Source organism: Protopterus annectens, chromosome 1.part0, assembly GCF_019279795.1.
Source record: "Protopterus annectens isolate FY-2018-M chromosome 1.part0, PAN1.0, whole genome shotgun sequence".
In the NCBI taxonomy this organism is placed as follows: domain Eukaryota; kingdom Metazoa; phylum Chordata; order Ceratodontiformes; family Protopteridae; genus Protopterus; species Protopterus annectens.
Window position 1 is genome coordinate 174,566,231 of NC_056725.1, and position 17,411 is coordinate 174,583,641.

At 45.6% G+C, this 17,411-nt stretch overlaps 1 protein-coding gene across 1 annotated transcript in view; it reads right to left on the reverse strand.

The window, feature by feature from the left end:
• Positions 1–17,411, reverse strand: part of ARHGAP35 (Rho GTPase activating protein 35) — a 1,275,888-nt gene that overhangs the window by 381,683 nt on the left and 876,794 nt on the right. Inside the window, exon 5 of the mRNA XM_044055505.1 lies at positions 4,641–4,772. Coding sequence (XP_043911440.1) covers positions 4,641–4,772 — 132 coding nt within the window. The remainder of the gene's footprint in view (positions 1–4,640; positions 4,773–17,411) is intronic.

The window sequence follows — 17,411 nt, forward strand, 5'->3', positions numbered from 1 at the left end:
CAAACTGTGTCTTTGCCAGGTAGTTCCCCCTGGAACTTTGGAATAGGCGAGACTAGGAAGTGTTTAAGGTCCTGTAATTCTTTTCCTGTTACAAGGACTTAAAACAGGTCACCTACTTTTGCACCAAAAAGGGCTGAATGATCCGAAGGTGCGTCAAGAAGTTTGGCCCTGCAGAAGGGAGAGGATGAAGTTGCAGTCATGAGTACCTTCTTAACACTGAAGCTGATGCAGCTGACCTGCTTGAGGCTTCAGCTGCATCATAACTGCATCCTAAGGAGTGTCTACTCACTTGAGAGATGAGGGTCATCACAGAAGACAAGGAAGCTTTGACTGCACAGTCAGGGATGTCATCTAAATCCTTATTAGCTTTGTCCAGGAGAGCTAAGGAGTATTTGGTCATATGAATTTGGTAGTTGGTGGCTCTAAATGAGAGGGTAGCAGAGGTATAGATTTTTTTTCCAACCTCTCCACAGTCTTGCTGTCCTTAGCAGGGAGGACAGTAATGATAGGAAGGAGCTTGGAGGCCCTATACATAGAGATGGAGATAGTGGCAGGATCAGCAGGAGGGCACTCAAAGAACATTTTTTTCCATCTCATGGATTTTATAGAGTCTGTCTGCTCTACGTGAGGCTGGAGGTTGGGAATCCGGGTAATGGAGGCTGAGGCAAATGCATCTAGGGATGCAGGTTGAGTAGGTGATGGCAGAAGGACTTGGAGAGTCCATCTGAATAAGGTCATAAAACCTCTTGTACTTCAGTCATATCCGAGGATTGCCATTTAAAGTGGTCTTTCATCTTATTAATAGTTCCCCAAAGGTTAGATCCTCTACAGGTGAGTCAGGTTCAATGGAGCCCTCCTCTGGAGATCCATATCCTGGGGGGGAGGGGGATTATATCTGGGAGGAGTATGAAATAGTCCTCAGAAGAATCAGACAATTCCTCTTCTTCAGGCTGATCTACCCTCCTTTAATGGATGAGAGGTCTGGGACTAAGGAGGGGAGGAGCAGTGGCAGAGGCTTCTACAGAAGGCCTAAGGGCCGTAAAGGCATTAAACAAGCTCTGGCTGAAGGCCTGCCAATCAGGCATGATTTCAGCGGCCAGAGTAAGGTGTCTTTTGTTTTCTCTTTTTTCTTTAAAGGCCTAGCTGGCGTCTGGCTAGAGATAGGCCTAGGATCAGTCGTTGGGATGGTGGAGGTGGAGTCCGACGGGCCCAGAGTGAACACTGGTTCCCCCTGCATCTAAGGAAGGCGCCAGTATATTCTCTGTGGATGTGTTGTCTGCTAGAGATTGTGCAGCTTCCTCAGAGGTACCTGCTTCACCTATACCAGTGGATGCCGGATCCTCAACAAAGCTGACATCGGCTACAGACTGAGGTACGGCTGAGAGGGGCGCAACTGAAGTAGGCCTTGCGGCGCAACTGATGAAGCAGGCCGCAAGGACTTGGCCCTCTTCCTAGGCAGTTCAGATGGGGCATTGGACGTGGCGTCTATCCCTAACGCTATTTGTTTCAAGCGCTGATTCTATAAATATAACGCCTGCAAACGGTGGCTTAAGGTCTTGGGGACAAATGATCGGCAAATGGAACAGTTCTTGTGGTAGTGTTCCCTGCCTAAACAAGAAAGACACTGGTCGTGGGTGTCTGTGTGGAATCAGCCAACCGCACTTGCCCTTACCGGATGACATGAACAGACTATATATATATAAATAAGGTAGGAGTGAAAAGAATCCCCAACAGGGTACTTAACTGAATCTTTTTTCGATCCGTCTGTGAGAAGCTGGCGGCTGAAAAGTTCTGAGGGCTGGTACGTGCAGACATCACTTTTATGGCCCACGTCCCACAGCCACGTCAGACGTCCGACGCACCAAGAGGGACTGAAAATCTTTGGAAAACTGGCTGGACAAACTTGAGAGGAAGAAGGATAAATCCACAAGTAGAATACTGCAACACTGGAATAGGACATCGGGAAAAACAAAACAGAAAATGCTCCGAGAAACTTCAAAAGAATTTGTTCCACAAAGATGACCAATTATAGTGCAAGATGCAAGCGCATGCAATGCAGACATTACAGAGTCAGACTATATTAGCTTACAATGCATTAAAATGGAAGTTATTCAGGAGCTACATTAAATCTGGAAATTTATGATGGTACAAAAACCCAGTGCCATTACTTATGTTGAGCAATCTGAACTGGACCAAAACTTGATTATGCGGAATAAACTACAGTTAGGCGTTCACAGTTCTAGGAATCTAGAATACTTTAAAAGAAATCTTGATTAATGGAGGAGAGAACATGTTTATAATTAATGGCGTCGGCTGGTTCTTTTATACCCCTGTCGCACTGACATCAGGGAAGAAGCGACGACATCCGACGCCGGACCTAGACTTTGGAATTCGGCCGACCGAGGACCCGCCTGACGGCAGGAAAACCCATCTGTTATGACTGCAGCTGTATGCACGATGAACATCTCCTTGAAGGCCTTCTGGCCGTAACTCAATCTATGAACATCTGCAAATGTTTGATGCTGTTCTGCGAGGCCCAGGACATTACTCCCCTGGCTTCCATAAAATGCTGTTCTTTTTCATAAGTCATCTTCCCCTTTACCACAAGGACATGTGAACATTTCTCACTCACCCCCCCCCCCACCCCCCATCTTGCTCCTAAAGCCCCACAAAGCTCAGTACTCAAACATGTGTTGCAGGCAAGGCTCCAACTTTTTCACCACACAGCCAGCTTGGTACTAGGGTGAGGGGGCGAGCTACCGGGGGTGAGAGCAGTTAGGGGGTTGAGTGGCACTATACAAGTGGTGCCAATTGCTTGCAGGAACCAATTTCAGTTGTACAGTGTCAACATATCTAACTGTAGCTCTGTGAACCGTATATCCCATTTAGACACCGTGTAGGATGGTCCCACTGTCACACTTAGTACACTGATGCAACATGAAGTCCTGCCTAAGCAAACAGGAGCTGCTCAGCAGCACAAAGCAGATAGCTTACTCAGAACCTATTAAAAACTGGCTGTATGCGTTACAATTAAAAAAAGACATACATGGAAACGCACAAACACCTGAAAAAGACTTGTTGGGAGCTCATGCTATATAACACTGTTCTCATATTAAACTGGAGTGTTGAGTTATGCCACATAACACTAGTCCTCACATATGTCACTGAATACACTGCTGCCAAATGGAACAGAACTTTTTTCCCCCCTAAAAAATACATTCTGTTCTTGCTAATTCTATAGTCCTCAATCAGAAAGACCATTCCTAAATATAAATGCAAACTTCATTAGTAGATTTTAGAAATTTAGGAGGGTTCCTAAATAAATCATCAGCAGTATGACATGCCTAATATTGCAATGCTGTTGCTGAACTTAGTATGGTACTTGCTCTACATCTTAATTTGAAGACTTGAAAACAATACAAAATATTCAATTTCAATGTTTGCTGCTGCCTTTCCTGAATATGTCAGGCAACTCCCTTGTCAAAAATAAAATCCTTGCTGTGCCCTTTTTCATCACTCCACATCCAGACATAAGGAACAGAATGGCAGCCATAGAAAAACAAAAATACTTCTTTCTTTACTGGTATATTGAGGCCACTGAATAAAAAGGGTATGGTAAAAACCAAAGGATTCGTTGTTACTATACTGCAACAACATTTAATCCAGATTTCCTAAACTTTTTTTTTTTTTAAAAAAGCTATCTTCTAATTTTTGTTCACCTATCAACAGAGATGAATTCAGTTGACAGAGTCCACCACAGTGATGAGGGAATGGATGGCAAGGTCCCAGCTACCGTTACAATGCAAAGCAAGGATTTTTCATTTTATGTCATCATAATTTCTCCACTCCACCCGTCTCAATGACGCATCAAGCCAATTTACCTTCGGATGCCTACTCCTCTCTAATTTTTTTACAAGCCTATTGCAACATCTAAGGAATCTACCATAACAATGGTGCTGCACTTTTAGGTATCCATCCCCTCAAACATGAAAGTGGGAACCCACTGCTTAAATTATCCCTTTTGCTAATAGCCTTTTGACTTGGGTCTAAATCAGCTCATCAGAAGCTGATAACATTGAACGCTAGTTGAACGACCTTCTAAAGGTTGAACAACCAAAATAGTGGAGAGACAGAGCAGTGATTTTTTGCCACAGGGAAAACAATCGCTGGGCTGTTGTCAGGAGTTTGCCATTTCCACCACTGTGGTGTGATCTCGGAGTTAGTATATTTAAGTAGGGAGTGGGTGTGGTGGACACAACCCCCCACATCGGGGGTGTGGGAGAAAAGCTCCCCTCCCCACTTTGTTGTATTTTATTCATTTTTTTGCAGAACACTGATTTTTTTTTTCCGGGGGGGGGGGGGGGGGCAAAAAAAATTGCTTTTCCGTGTCTTTGCTATTTTGGTTGTTCGACCTTTTGTGGTCGATCAACTAGTGTTAGAGGTTATCACCTTTCGATAAGCAGATCTAGACCCTTTTTCACTCCAGCTCCTACTTGAAGTTGGGTCACCATCATCACAAAGATATCGGTCCCCTACACCACCTAAACTACATAGAGGTAAATTAATCTAATGAAACTTGACAACGTGTATGTAAAACTGATGGGTGCAGGTAGACTACAAAATTAATACTGTGTACTTACTGTGAGCTTCCACCAGTTCAACCTGCATGTTGTATGGCACTAAAGGATCAGGAAGTTCAGAAAAGAAACTCTTCAGGGCACCAGCGACAGTATTGACTGTGAAGTCCTTTTCCACAAGATCCAGACTATTATCTGAAATAATTTAAATTTTTGAATAAAATTAGAATACACATTTAAATGAGAATATTTCATAATATAATCTTAAAAATATGCATATTTTTAAATGGCAGACATGACTAAACTCCCAAGTTGTTGTGCTTTCCTTTATCTTCCTACAGCATTTCAAGCTGCTTATAACAAGTACGCAAGCATAAAAGGATACAATGTATGCAGCTGAAGCAACAAGCAAAACTGTACATAATGAAATGGCAACAGACACATAATTTTGACAATATTTGGTACAAAGTCTTACTATAATGATGAAAACACCATACCTATAAATTTAATGGTTTCTGTTCAGTTTCTTTTGTAGCAAGTATACAGCCAAATGTGTATACACTATACCAAATGTTCTGCGACAAACCCCTATTGCGATATCCAAAGCTCTGCACAATTCTGAAATGTTCCTAGCTTCTACGCTTGTGAAAAACATGCCACCTGATAGAATGTGTAATAATGCCATGTGCTATTCTAGGAGGCAAAATTCAGCCCCTGCCACTTCTCAGTCTGATCCCCTTGCACTTTGTGATCACAACATGAAACTGGAAAAGGGACCATGCACGTGCCTAGCTTACAGGAACATCCATACCCTGATGCATGACAGGAAGCCATCAATGTACAAGGGGGTGGTTGTAAGCACTTACTGCGGAGGGTCTTAACCACTGATCACATAATACAAAGAGTAAATGACCTGTTTATCAGCTTACATCTCAAGACTGGTGGCAACGCACGATGCATCGGAGACCATCCAGGTGCAATTAACCATAGGCAAGACTGCTCTACAAATTGTAGCATGTTACAGGCCACCCTCACAAACTCAGGAACCTCACATGGCCTTCCTGAAAACACTAGAGGGGATAAATGTATCACCAAACACTATCATACTAGGTGACTTTAATTACCCTAATATAGACTGGGAACACTACTCAAGCCCAAACACCCTAGCCCAAAAGTTCCTGGAATTCATAAACTCAAATGCCATGGAACAACTAGTCACCATCCCCACAAGAGGAGAAAACATACTTGATCTCATCATCACGAACATGGGAGCACAATGTTCAACACCGAAGTATACCCCTCACTGGTGAGATCAGATCACAACTAATCTCGCTGGAGGTCCTCATCCCACCCCACCTGAAATAAAAAGACCACAGTAAAGAACTTCTCGAAAGCCGACTTCACACTTCTAAAGACTAGTGTGGTCTCCTTTAAGGCCCCCGAGCCGGCAGAAAACAGTACTCAAGCCGCTGAATCATTTACAAATGCCTTCTACCAGCACCTGCAGGACTGCATGGATAAGGCAACCCCAAGCAAAACAAAGACTCTTTGTACCAAAGGCAAGCGTCCAGTCTGGTGGACCCCAGCCATAAACAAACTCTACAACAAAAGGAGGAAGCTACTACAAGATAGAGCAAAATCCTTAAAAGGTAAGACACCCTTGATCACTATAAGTAAAAAACTAAGAGCTCTCATAAAATCATCCAAAGCAAATTTTGAGAGAAAAATAGCTAAAGACTCAAAAGACAATCATAAGGCCTTCTTTAGCTATGTTAGAAACCTGGGAGGAAACTCCCAGATATGCTCAGAACTAGTTCAAAATGATGTGAAGATTACTGATCCTACAGACATTGCCAACATACTGGCTGACAGGTTCAGTGCAAACTCCCCCCCCAAAAGGAGAGATATCTATACCAAGCGATTGCAGCCCCCCAAACATCTCCAACGCCCAAGTGAGAACTGCTCTCTCCAAAGCAAAAACACAGCATCCATGGGACCTGATGGTGTCCCCGGCTGTGTGCTCCACGAACTCAACGAGGAATTAAACCCACAGCTAGGACAGCTGTTTAATCATAGTCTTACCTCTGGATACGCACTCCAGGAGTGGCGCACTGCAACTGTGGTCCCACTTCACAAAGGCGGTGCCTCCACCGACCCTGGAAATTACCGCCCATTAGCTTGACAAGCCTTATCTGCAAAGCCATGGAGAGGATCATAATGGACCTCATAAATAAAGACATAGGAATTTGCAGACTTTGGATCCATCCCAGTTTGGCTTTGTCAAAGGCAGATCATGCCTTCTAAACTTGGTTGACTTTTTCAAACAGTCACCAAAGCCATTGATGAGGGAAAGGCAGTCCATACAGCCTACCTCGATCTGGCGAAGGCCTTGATACAATACCCCACTCGGGTATCATTGAAAAACTCATCAGCTTAAATGTTAACCCATACATCACAAGATGGGTTGCAAACTGGCTGAGTGACAGAACCCACAGGGTCAGAGTTGCTGGCGCCATGTCAGACTCAAAGCCTGTCACAAGTGGTGTACCACAGGGCTCAGTCCTGGGCCCACTCTTGTTTGGCATCTACTTTTCCAAGTACAAGCAAACACAGGAGGGTTATGGCTGACAAAGTTTGCAGATGACTGCAAACTGGGCCATAGTAGAAAACACATCTGACACAGATATCCTTCAGAAGGGTCTCACAGAAACGGATAACTGGTGCCAGAGCCATGGCCTAAAGTTAAATGCCAAAAATGCATAGTCATACCCTTCGGAAAAACAAGGTTACCCCTAGCTACCAAATAGGTGGCAATCCACTGAGCACAGAAGAAGTTATCAGGGACCTGGGGACCCAGGTTGATAGTAGTCTGTCATTCGACACCCATGTAGCTAAAGTAGTTAGGAAGACCTTCTTCATTGCCCACCTTATCATGAAGGGATTCTCATCTAGATCAAGGGAGGTCATAGTCTCCCTATACTCATCACTCATCAGACCAATGATTGAGTACAATGCCCCATTCGAATGTATCTGACCCGACACTTGCAGCAGCTGGAGAGGCCACAAAGTTCCTCACCAAAAGGATAAAGGGTCTCAAACATCTGTCCTATGCTGCCCGACTGAAAGAACTCCAGCTCTATTCAGTCGCCACCGCTTGCTCAGAGGTGACCTTTGCCTAACATACAAGGCCATGTCAAACCCAGATTTGATGAATATGCTTCACCTCAAAAAATCTAGATCCGTCAGAGTCACAAGGCGGGAGACTTAAACCTCGACACGGCTATTAATAGGACGTGCTGGAGGGATAGATTCATCACCCAAAGACTCCCTATGCTGTGGAATAAAATCCCGGTATATGTGAGGCAGAGCACCTCGCTGGCCTTGTTCAAGAGAAATCTTGACCAATGGATGGGAGATCGCAGATATACCCCAGGGATTACCTCAGTGTCACTGCTCAACAGAGGCACAGCAAAATAATGGGTATAGTTCCCCATACTAAAGGGGTGGCGTAAGCCACAAAACTATGGGCTAGGCTTGTAAATGCCCTCGGGCAGATAGCCTAGTATGAACCTATGAACCTATGAACCTATTTATTTTTTTATTACAAGTTCTCATTTACATTCCAACATCATCTCAGAAAAACATAGCACATGCAATACAGACTTAACATAGCTTCATAACTTGTGCAAGAAAAAGTGGCTAGTACACCATATTTAACTCTGTATATACACAATTAAGATCAAAACCAGCAATATCCACAATAAATAAAAGCTATGTAAAATCTTATGATAACCATAGATGTCCTTCTCTTCCATGTTGCAGTATTCACTAGTGGGTTTACCCTTCTTCCCATCAGCATGTTCGGCCAGGTTTCCAAAGCTTTTCCAGTCCCTGTTGGTGCGGACGTCTGACGTGGAGGCAGGTATGTGGGCCATAAATGCGACGTCTGCACGCACCACTCCTCAACCAAGAAGCCCCAGACGGAGCCAGTCCTGAAAGCATAGCCTGTATAGGAGCCAAGGAGAGCAAGTGCAAGGAGAACTGAAGGATGGAGGGAGGGAAGGAATACTGCAAACATGAAAGAGAAGGACATCTACGGTTATGGTAAGATTTTACACAGCTATCCTGTGTCCTATTCCAATGTTGCAGTATTCACTAGTGGGCGAGTACAAAAGGTCACTGCTAGCTGGGTGGTGATCTGGAAGCGAATTCCAGGAACCAATGCAGGATAGCCCTGGCAAATCCTGCTCTGGTCCTGGAGATGAGGTCCAGCATGTAGTGCCTGGTGAAAGTGTGCACAGAGGACTAGGTAGTGGCTTCCAGAATGGAGTTTGTATCTAGACCTTTAAAGAAGGCTCCAAAGGAAGCCATGGCCCTTGTGGAATGGGCTCTGATGTTGCCCGTTACTGTCTTTCCATGGTGTGAGTAACAAAAGGAGATGGCCCTAGCAATCCAAGAAGGAATAGTTTGTTTTCCCACAGCTTTCCACACAGCCCTGGGGTGGAAGGAAAAACAGCTGGTCTGATTTGTATATAGGCTTGGTCTTATGCAAGTAGAAACGTAGTTGCCTGTGTACATCCAAGGAGTGAAGGACTCTCTCACAGTCTTCCTTGAGGATTTGGAAAGAAGGTGGGCAGGCGAATAGCCTGATTGAGGGAGAGGTCGTTAACCATCTTGGGGGTGAAGGAGGGATTAATCCTGAGGGTGACCCTGTCCATATGGAAAACTAGGAAAGGTGGAGCAGCCATGAGGGCTTGGAGCTCTGAGACCCCCCTGGTTGATGTTAAAGCTACTAGCAGTAGTGTTTTCCAAGTGCAAAATTTCAAGTCAGCCTTCCCAGCTGATTCAAATCAAAGGGTGGCAGAGTGAGGTTTTCCAGCACATAATTAAGATCCCAGGGAGGAGTCGGTTTTCTAGGGGGGGTCTTAAGTGTAAAACACTTTTTAGGAATAGCTTGGCTAGATGTCTGGAAGTTAGTGGAGGCTCCATAGGCAGGTAGGCAGAAATGGCAGACAGGTGTGCTTTTAAGGAGGAGTAAGACAAGCCTGTCTTTAGCAGTTCACGCAGGTAAGAATTAGAGGCAGGTTGCTGCCCAGCGGCTCCATCGGTCTTTTCTGACACCAGATAGAAAACCTCCTCCATTTAGAGAGATAAGATTTCCTTGTGTTTGGTTTCCTGGCCTCCTGCAGGACAGAGAGCACATCCTTGTTGTATAGGTGTCTGAAGGGGATCAGAATCCTATAAACCACAGGGAGAGGTGCAGGGATCTACACTGTGGGTGAATCTGTGTCCTCTGGTGCTGTGTAAGTAGATCCACTGAAGGGGGGGTAACTTGTGGTGATTGCCCTTGGATAGATGAAGTAGGGAGAACCAGTGCTGCCTTGGCCAAAAGGGGGTCACCAACAAGATTTTTGGTGAGTCCTGCTGAATTTTCAGTAGGACTCTGGATCAGACGGAAGGGAGGAAAGGCATACAGGAATTTCCCCTTCCAAGATATTAAGAAGGCATCTATTTTAAGAGCCTTCGGGTCATGAGTTCTGGAGCAATAGCTCTGGTGCTGCCTGTTTGTGGAGAAGGCGAACAGGTCTATCTGTTGAATACCACACCTGTGGATCACATCTAGGAATATTTCCCTTGACAGCATCCACTCGTGACTGTCTGAGGAGGTTCTGCTTAAGGAGTCTGCCCGGCAATTGCGTTGGGACAGGATGCAGGCTGCCTGGAGGGAGATCCCCTGGGAGACGGCTAGATCCCATACCTATAGGGCTAGCCTGCAGAGGAGGTAGGACTTCGTCCTTCCTTGCTTGTTCAGGTACCACATCACTGTGGAGTTGTTTGTGAAGATCTTCAGAATGCCCTGTCTGAGGAAAGGTAGAAAGGTCTGCAGGGCCAGAACTATGGCTGACATTTCCTTGATGCTGATGTGCCATTGTTTGTGTTAGTCTTTCCACAAATTTTGCACTGTTCTTGTGCCCAACGTTGCCCCCCAGACCACAGCTAAAGCGTCTGTGTGCATGATCTGTGAAGGGGGGGGTAACTGTCGGGGGAGACCCGGGTTTAGGGTCACCTGGGCCATCCACCACTTCAGCTCTTGGTGGAGGCAGGGGAGGAGTGGGAATCTGAACTCTAGGGGGTGTGAGTGCTGGGCCCAAACTGAGCGAAAGATACCACTGCATCTTCATGTGTTATCTTGCCAGTGGCACCATGGGAAGAGTGGCAGCCATGTGGCCGAGAAGTTTGAAGAATTCCCTTGCAGTCAGGGTGGGTGAAAGGAGGGCAGATTGAAGGTGTTGGGTCAGGGAAAGCACTTTTTCCTAAGGTAGGAAGGCCATCCTGAGGTCTGCTCTGATTCTGCATCCTAGAAAGACAATGTCTTGTGCAGGATTTAGCTTGGATTTGGGGAAGTTTATGAGGAACCCCAGAGACTGCAGCATGAGCAGGAGGTTCTTTGTGTGGGCAAGGAGGGTTTGTCTGTCTGCTGCTTGAATGAGCAGGTCGCCTAGGTATGGGAAAATTTGCATACCTCTTGTTCTGCAGTTGGAGCTAGGCATTTTGCAAATACCCTTGGTGCAGTGGAGAGTCCAAAGGGCAAGGGACAGAACTGAAAATGCAAGGAGCCTTCTTTGAATCTGAGGAATTTCCTGGAGGATGGTTTTATGGGAAATTTGTACTGCGGTGGTGCTGCAGTAGCATTGTCGCCTCACATTAAGACGTTGTCCTGTTCGATTCTCAGCTAAAGCGTCTTCTGTGTGGAGACATGTGTGAATGGGCGTACCTTCATTGAAGGTTGTGTGTCAGAGCTGGCAACTCAGCACGTAAAAATCTACTACCAATCATTAGCGGACCGGAGTTCCGCTGTGGTGACCCTTAACCGGGAAAAGCCGAAAGACACAACATGTAGATAGGCCTCCTTGATGTCCAGGGTCACCATGAAGGCCTGGGAAAGGATATGGGGGGGGGGATCGGTAGTGTTATCCTGATGGAGGGGACCTTCAGGAATGGGTTGCGGAGGCAAAGGTCTAGGATGGTCCTCTATGGTCCCTCCTTCCTGGGCACCAGAAAAATTCTAGAGTAGAAGCCTCTCTCTCGAGCAGAGGGGGGGATGAGTTCTTTGGTGCCTTGGAGCAGCAGGTTGTTTAGGACCTCGGGGAAGAAGGGACCATTGAGATGGGGGAGGTAGTGGAATAGGAAGTTTTGAGGGAGGATACATCCAAGACATGAAGTAACCCTCCTTCAGGATAGAAAAAAAACATTTGTCAGAGGTAACTAGGGCCCATGCAGGGAGGCAGTGAGAGACAGAAGAGGTTAGAGGTATGGTGGGTGGAGGGGGGGGGCAGTCAGATGCTGCCTGCCCTATATCTGGAAAGAGAGGTCTCTGGGCAGCGGCCTGAGGAGTCCTAGACAGATCAGTCTGTCTCCTGTGTTGTCTTCTAGACCTGGAGGGGGCAAAGGGCCTGGAAGACTTCCTAATAAATTGAGTCTTGGCTGGCTAGTTCCTCTGAAATTTTGGGATTGGAGAGAGAAAAAGATGCTTTAGATCTTGGAGCCCTTTGCCTTTTTGCAAAAGTGAAAGATCTACTACCTTGGAGCCAAAAAGGGCATTGTGATTTCAAAACAGCATCAAAGAGTTTGGCCTTAAAGTCATCTGGTAGGAGATGAAGACGCAGCCAAGAGTATCTCCTCAATACAGATGCAAATGCAGCTGACCTGGCAGAGGCCTCCGCTACATCATATGCGCACCTTAGAGAATACTTATTGACTTGGGGGAGGAGGCCAAGCAAGAAAGACAGGGATGCCTTTGCAGAGCAGTCAGGGATCTCACTTGAGTTCCTTAGAAGCTTTCTCCATTAAGGCCAAGGAATATTAAGCCATGTGTGACTGGTTGTTTGTAGGCCTAAAGGCTAGAGTAGCTGAGGTGTACATCTTCTTTCCCCGCCTCTCCATGGCCTTGCTGTCTTTATCAGCAAGGAGGACAGTGGTAGTAAGGAGAAGTTTGGTAGCCCTATCATTAGCAATAGAAATGGTTGCTGGGTCAGCTGGCGGGCATTTGAAAAGCAATTTGTCTGCATCAGATACCCTATACAACCAGTCTGCCCTTCTAGGGGTAGGTGGCTGGGAATCTGGGTTTATGCATGCTGCTGCAAAAGCATCCAGGAAGGCAGGCTGGACAGGGGGATAGGAGCAGAGTTAGGAGATTCCATCTGGATCAAGTCACAGAATCTTTTCTCTTGCTCGGACATGTCTGAGCAATCCCACTTAAAATGTTCCCTCATAAGATTTGGTGTCCACGAAGGTAAGGCCTTCCACAGGGGAGTCAGGTTCAACAGAGGCTTCTTCTGGGGATCCATACCCCAGAGGGGAAGAAATTTGTGAAGAGTAGGACAAGGAGTCCTCTGAGGAGTCCGACATTTCCTCTTCTGCAGGTTGGCTAAGAGTGGACTCTGGCTGAATAGGCCTGGGACTAAGAAGAGGTAGAGCAACAGGAGGGAGGTCTGATGTAGGCCCAAGGGCCCGGAAGGCGTTGTAGAGGCTCTGACTGAAGCCCTGCCAGTCTGGCAAGGCCTCTGGGATTAAGACGATATGCCTTGTTTTTTCTTTGCAGGCTTAACCAGCGTCTGGGTGGCGGTCGGCCTTGAAGTAATAAAAGAAAAGTACAGTTGTGTACACTTGCCATAAATGTAGATCTTCGAGTGTGTTCACTGTTGCAGTCATCACATTTGGGTCATCTGCTTGCAGTAGCCCTCAATCGGCCTGATTAACAAAGTCTTGGGTCCTGCGTCGGTTGCTGTCTCTTCTTCCGTGACGTCAGGTCGTCAGGGTTATAAAACATGCAGCAGACGCCATTACATCAGTTTTTCTTGCCCCAGATGTCAGGTGCCCCCCTAATGGGAAGCAATTAAATATTTATATACATATATATATATATATATATATATATATATATATACATACATACACACACACACACACACACACACACACAAGGTTATACCTCCAACAAAAAAAGCAAATACACCAAAAAGCTTTGATGCATAGTAAAGGAGATTAGAGGTATAGCCAAAAGAAGTGTCAGGGGGCTGGAGGAAGGGTAACCAGGACTGCAACAGTGAATACACTCTAACATCTACATTTATGTTAAGTGTACACAACTGTACTATGTTCTTCGTGTTTCACTGCTGCAGTCATCACATTTGGGTAGATTCCCTAAGCTAAGGATGGGAGGAGGAATTTAGATAGCATTAGGACAAGTTATAAGGCCCTGCAAGACTGCAGTGGTAAAACCAGCTCTGGATTTAGTGAAAATTGGCAAATGGTAATGCTTGGTGAAAGTAGGTACAGAACTCCAGGTAGCAGCCTTGGTAGGGACGCCTCTGAGAAAGGCTGTAGAGGTAGATGCAGCCCTGGATGAGTGGGGTCTGATCCCCTGTGGGATATGTCTTCCATGGTGCTTATAGCAGAAATGAATGCAATAGCCTACCCATTTAGAAATGGTTTGCTTTGAAATAGCCTTCCCCTCTGTCCTGCAGCAAATGCCAACAGCAGTTGTTCAGATTTCCTTTGAGGTTTAATCCCGTCCAAGTAGAATCTAAGTTGCCTGTGCACATCTAAGGAGTGCAGTATCCATTCCCCTTTGTTCTATGGATTAGGAAAGAAGGTTGGCAAATGAATGGACTGATTAAGAGTCACACTGGACACCACCTTGGGCATAAAGGAGGGATTGGTTCGGAGGGACACCCTGTCCACATGAAAGATGATGAAAGGCTCCACTGCCATAAGGGCCTGTAATTCAGACACCCTTCTTGCTGAAGTGATTGCTAAAAGGAAAGCTGTTTTCCAAGAAAGGAATTTTAAATATGCAGTAGTAGCTGGCTTGAAAGGAGAAAGTGTGAGTTTCTCCAATACAAAGTTAAAGGTCCCAGGCTGGAGTTGGAGCTCTCCTGGGTGGTCTTAAATTTTTGGCCCCTCTGAGGAACTGCTTGAGCAGTGGATGAGAGAAGAGGGGTGGTTCTATGTTATAAAGAGCTGAAATGGCTGAGGTGTAAATTTTGATGGAGGAAAAAGAGAGGCCCTTGTGAAGCATCTCAGTTAAGTATTGCAAAATCTGAGGCAAATTGGGTGCTGCTGTGCTCATCCCTTGAGGTTGGTTCCAGGCACAGAATCTTTTCCATTTTTCAGCATAAGATTTTCTAGTACTAGGCCTCTTTGCCTCTAAAATTATTTCCATCACAGGTTTACAGAGGGATGGTAAAGGAGAGATTAGGTAATTAGCCAGGCTGCTAGGTTTAGTGTTTGAAGCTGAGGGTGCAGAATCTGGTTCTCCTGCTGAGACAACAGGGTAGGGGTCTGAGGCAGGTGCCATGGGGCCAACAGTGACACGCTGTGCAAGAGGGGTTACCATTGTTGGCATGGCCAGTCTGGTGCAATCAAAATTGTCCTTGGTTTGTCCTGTTTGATCTTTAGTAGTACTTTGGAGAGGAGAGGCAGAGGAGGAAAAGCATAAACTGATAGGTTTTTCCAGCTGAAGGACAGAGCATCCTCTTTTCCAAGCTTTTTTGTGGGGAGTCCTTGTGCAAAATTTGTCCAATTGATAGTTCTGGGGGGAGGCAAACCGGTCTATATCTGGGCTCCCCCATTTGTTTGTCAACATGTTGAAAATCTTTGGTTCCAGTTTCCACTCGTGTGGGTCCATGAGGTTTCTGCTTAGTCAGTCTGCCAGTGTATTAAGTTTTACTGTTAGGAATTGAACTTGTAGATGCACTTGGTAGCTCAAGGCTGTGTTCCAAAATGCCATGGCTAGTCTGCAGAGGGGGTAAGAATGGGTACCCCCCTGCTTGTTTATGTACGACATAACAGTGGTGGTGTCCGTCTTTACCATTAATTGTCCTGGAAGAATGTGGTCCTTGAAGGCTGTCTCAGCATTCTGTACAGCTAACATTTCTTTTTGATTGATATGCAGGGTGCATTTGACTTGGGTTCCATTTGCCCTGAATGCACTTCCTTGCCAGCTGAGCCCCCCATGCATAGTCTGATGTGTCTGTTGGGGTTTGGGTGGGCAAGGGGTAGAGTGAATGGTAGTCCCTGGTTTAGGTGGTAGGCCTCTGCCCACCAAAGGAACTCTAGGCGTAGGCAAGGTATGATAGGAATCATTGCTTCTAGATCCTGAGAATGTTGACACCATAGGCTTTTTAGATACCATTGTAGTTTCCTCATATGCAGTCTTGCATATGGAATCAGAAGAAAGCAGGAGGCCATGAACCCCAATGCTTGCAGTATTTGCTTTGCATACAGCAGGGTTTTTGTGGCCACTAGTTTGAAGTAGGTTGTCAAATGAATTTGTTTCTCTGGGGTGAGGAAAGCCATCTGGGAAGTTGTACTCAAGCTTGCTCCCAGGAATATAATTTGCTGATAGGGTAACCAGGTATGATTTATTTTCATTTATGGTGTACCCCAGACAAGTTAGCACCCCTTTGTACAAAGGCCAGATGATTTAAAAGTATATCCTGGTTTTCTGCCTGAAATAGACAATCGTCCAGGTATGGGTATATTTGAATATTTCTTTGCCTGCAAAATGCAATGACTGGAGCTAGGCACTTTGTGAATACCCTGGGTGCAGTAGATAAGTCAAAGGGCAGTGCAGAGAACTGATGGTGCGTATAGCCTGCTTTGAAGCGTAGGTATCTTCTGCAAGATTCCCTGATTGGGATGTGCAGTTATGCTTCCTTTAAATCTAGTATTGTCAACCAGGCACCTTTGCCTACCATAGGAAGCAATTGAAGAGTCAGCATCTTGAATTTTGGAATCTCCAAAAAGATGTTTAGAGTAGACAGGTCCAGGATAGAATGCCATGAATTGTCTTTTCTGGGTACCAGGAAAATTCGAGTACAAACCTTGTCCCTTTTCTTCTTCTGGTACTAACTGAATAGCCCCTATGCTTTAGAGAGAGTACTTGCTTTTTTGGCCTCTGCCCACTGATTTGGGGGTAGATCTGGCCAACCGCATGGGGTTGGTAACGTGTGGAAGTGAAATCTGTATCCTTGGGACACTACATTTAAAACCCATTTGTCCTGGGTAATGAGTTCCCAGTTCTTTGCATGTAGAGCAATCTTTCCCCCCAAAGGGGCAGTCAATTGAGAATCATTTGGAAGTTTTAAAAAGAGGTCATTGAAACAGTTTACCACAGGGGGGAGTTTTATTACTCCCAGATTTGGAAGTGGGGCCCCCCCCACTGCTTAGTCCTGTGCATACCCTGGAACTGAAGCCTGGTTGCTCTGCTGGATCTGGCCTTGGACTGAGAAGGTCTGGAAGAGGCAGGAAAGGACCAATTCTTAGAAGGCCAATGCCTACTAAATCTTGGTGATTGCACTTGTAAAAATCTTTAACTGTTTGCATAGATTTAGGTTTTCCTCCATCTTTTTAAGAACTTCTGCCTTGTTGCCAAACAGGTGGTCCTGATTTAAGGTAGCATCCAGTAATTTAGCTTTAACATGATCTAGCAAGGACTGCTCCTTAAGCCAAGCATGCCTTCTAAGTACAGACCCAGTGACAGCAGCCTTGCTAGATGCCTCTAGTGAATCAAAACCACATTGCTAAGTATGTTTTCCAACTTGTTCAGCTGATGCATTAAATCCTATAAATCTTTATTTTCAGCACAATCAGGAATCAACATTTTCTGTTTTAGCAATCCAATAATATGCTACTGATACGTTAACATATGAAACTGGCAGTTTAAGGTCCTAATGGCCAAAGTTGCAGAAATGCACACAGTCTTACCCCATCTATCCAGCACCCTGGAGTCTCTATCACAAGGGGTAGGATTTTTGGCAGTAGTAGCTT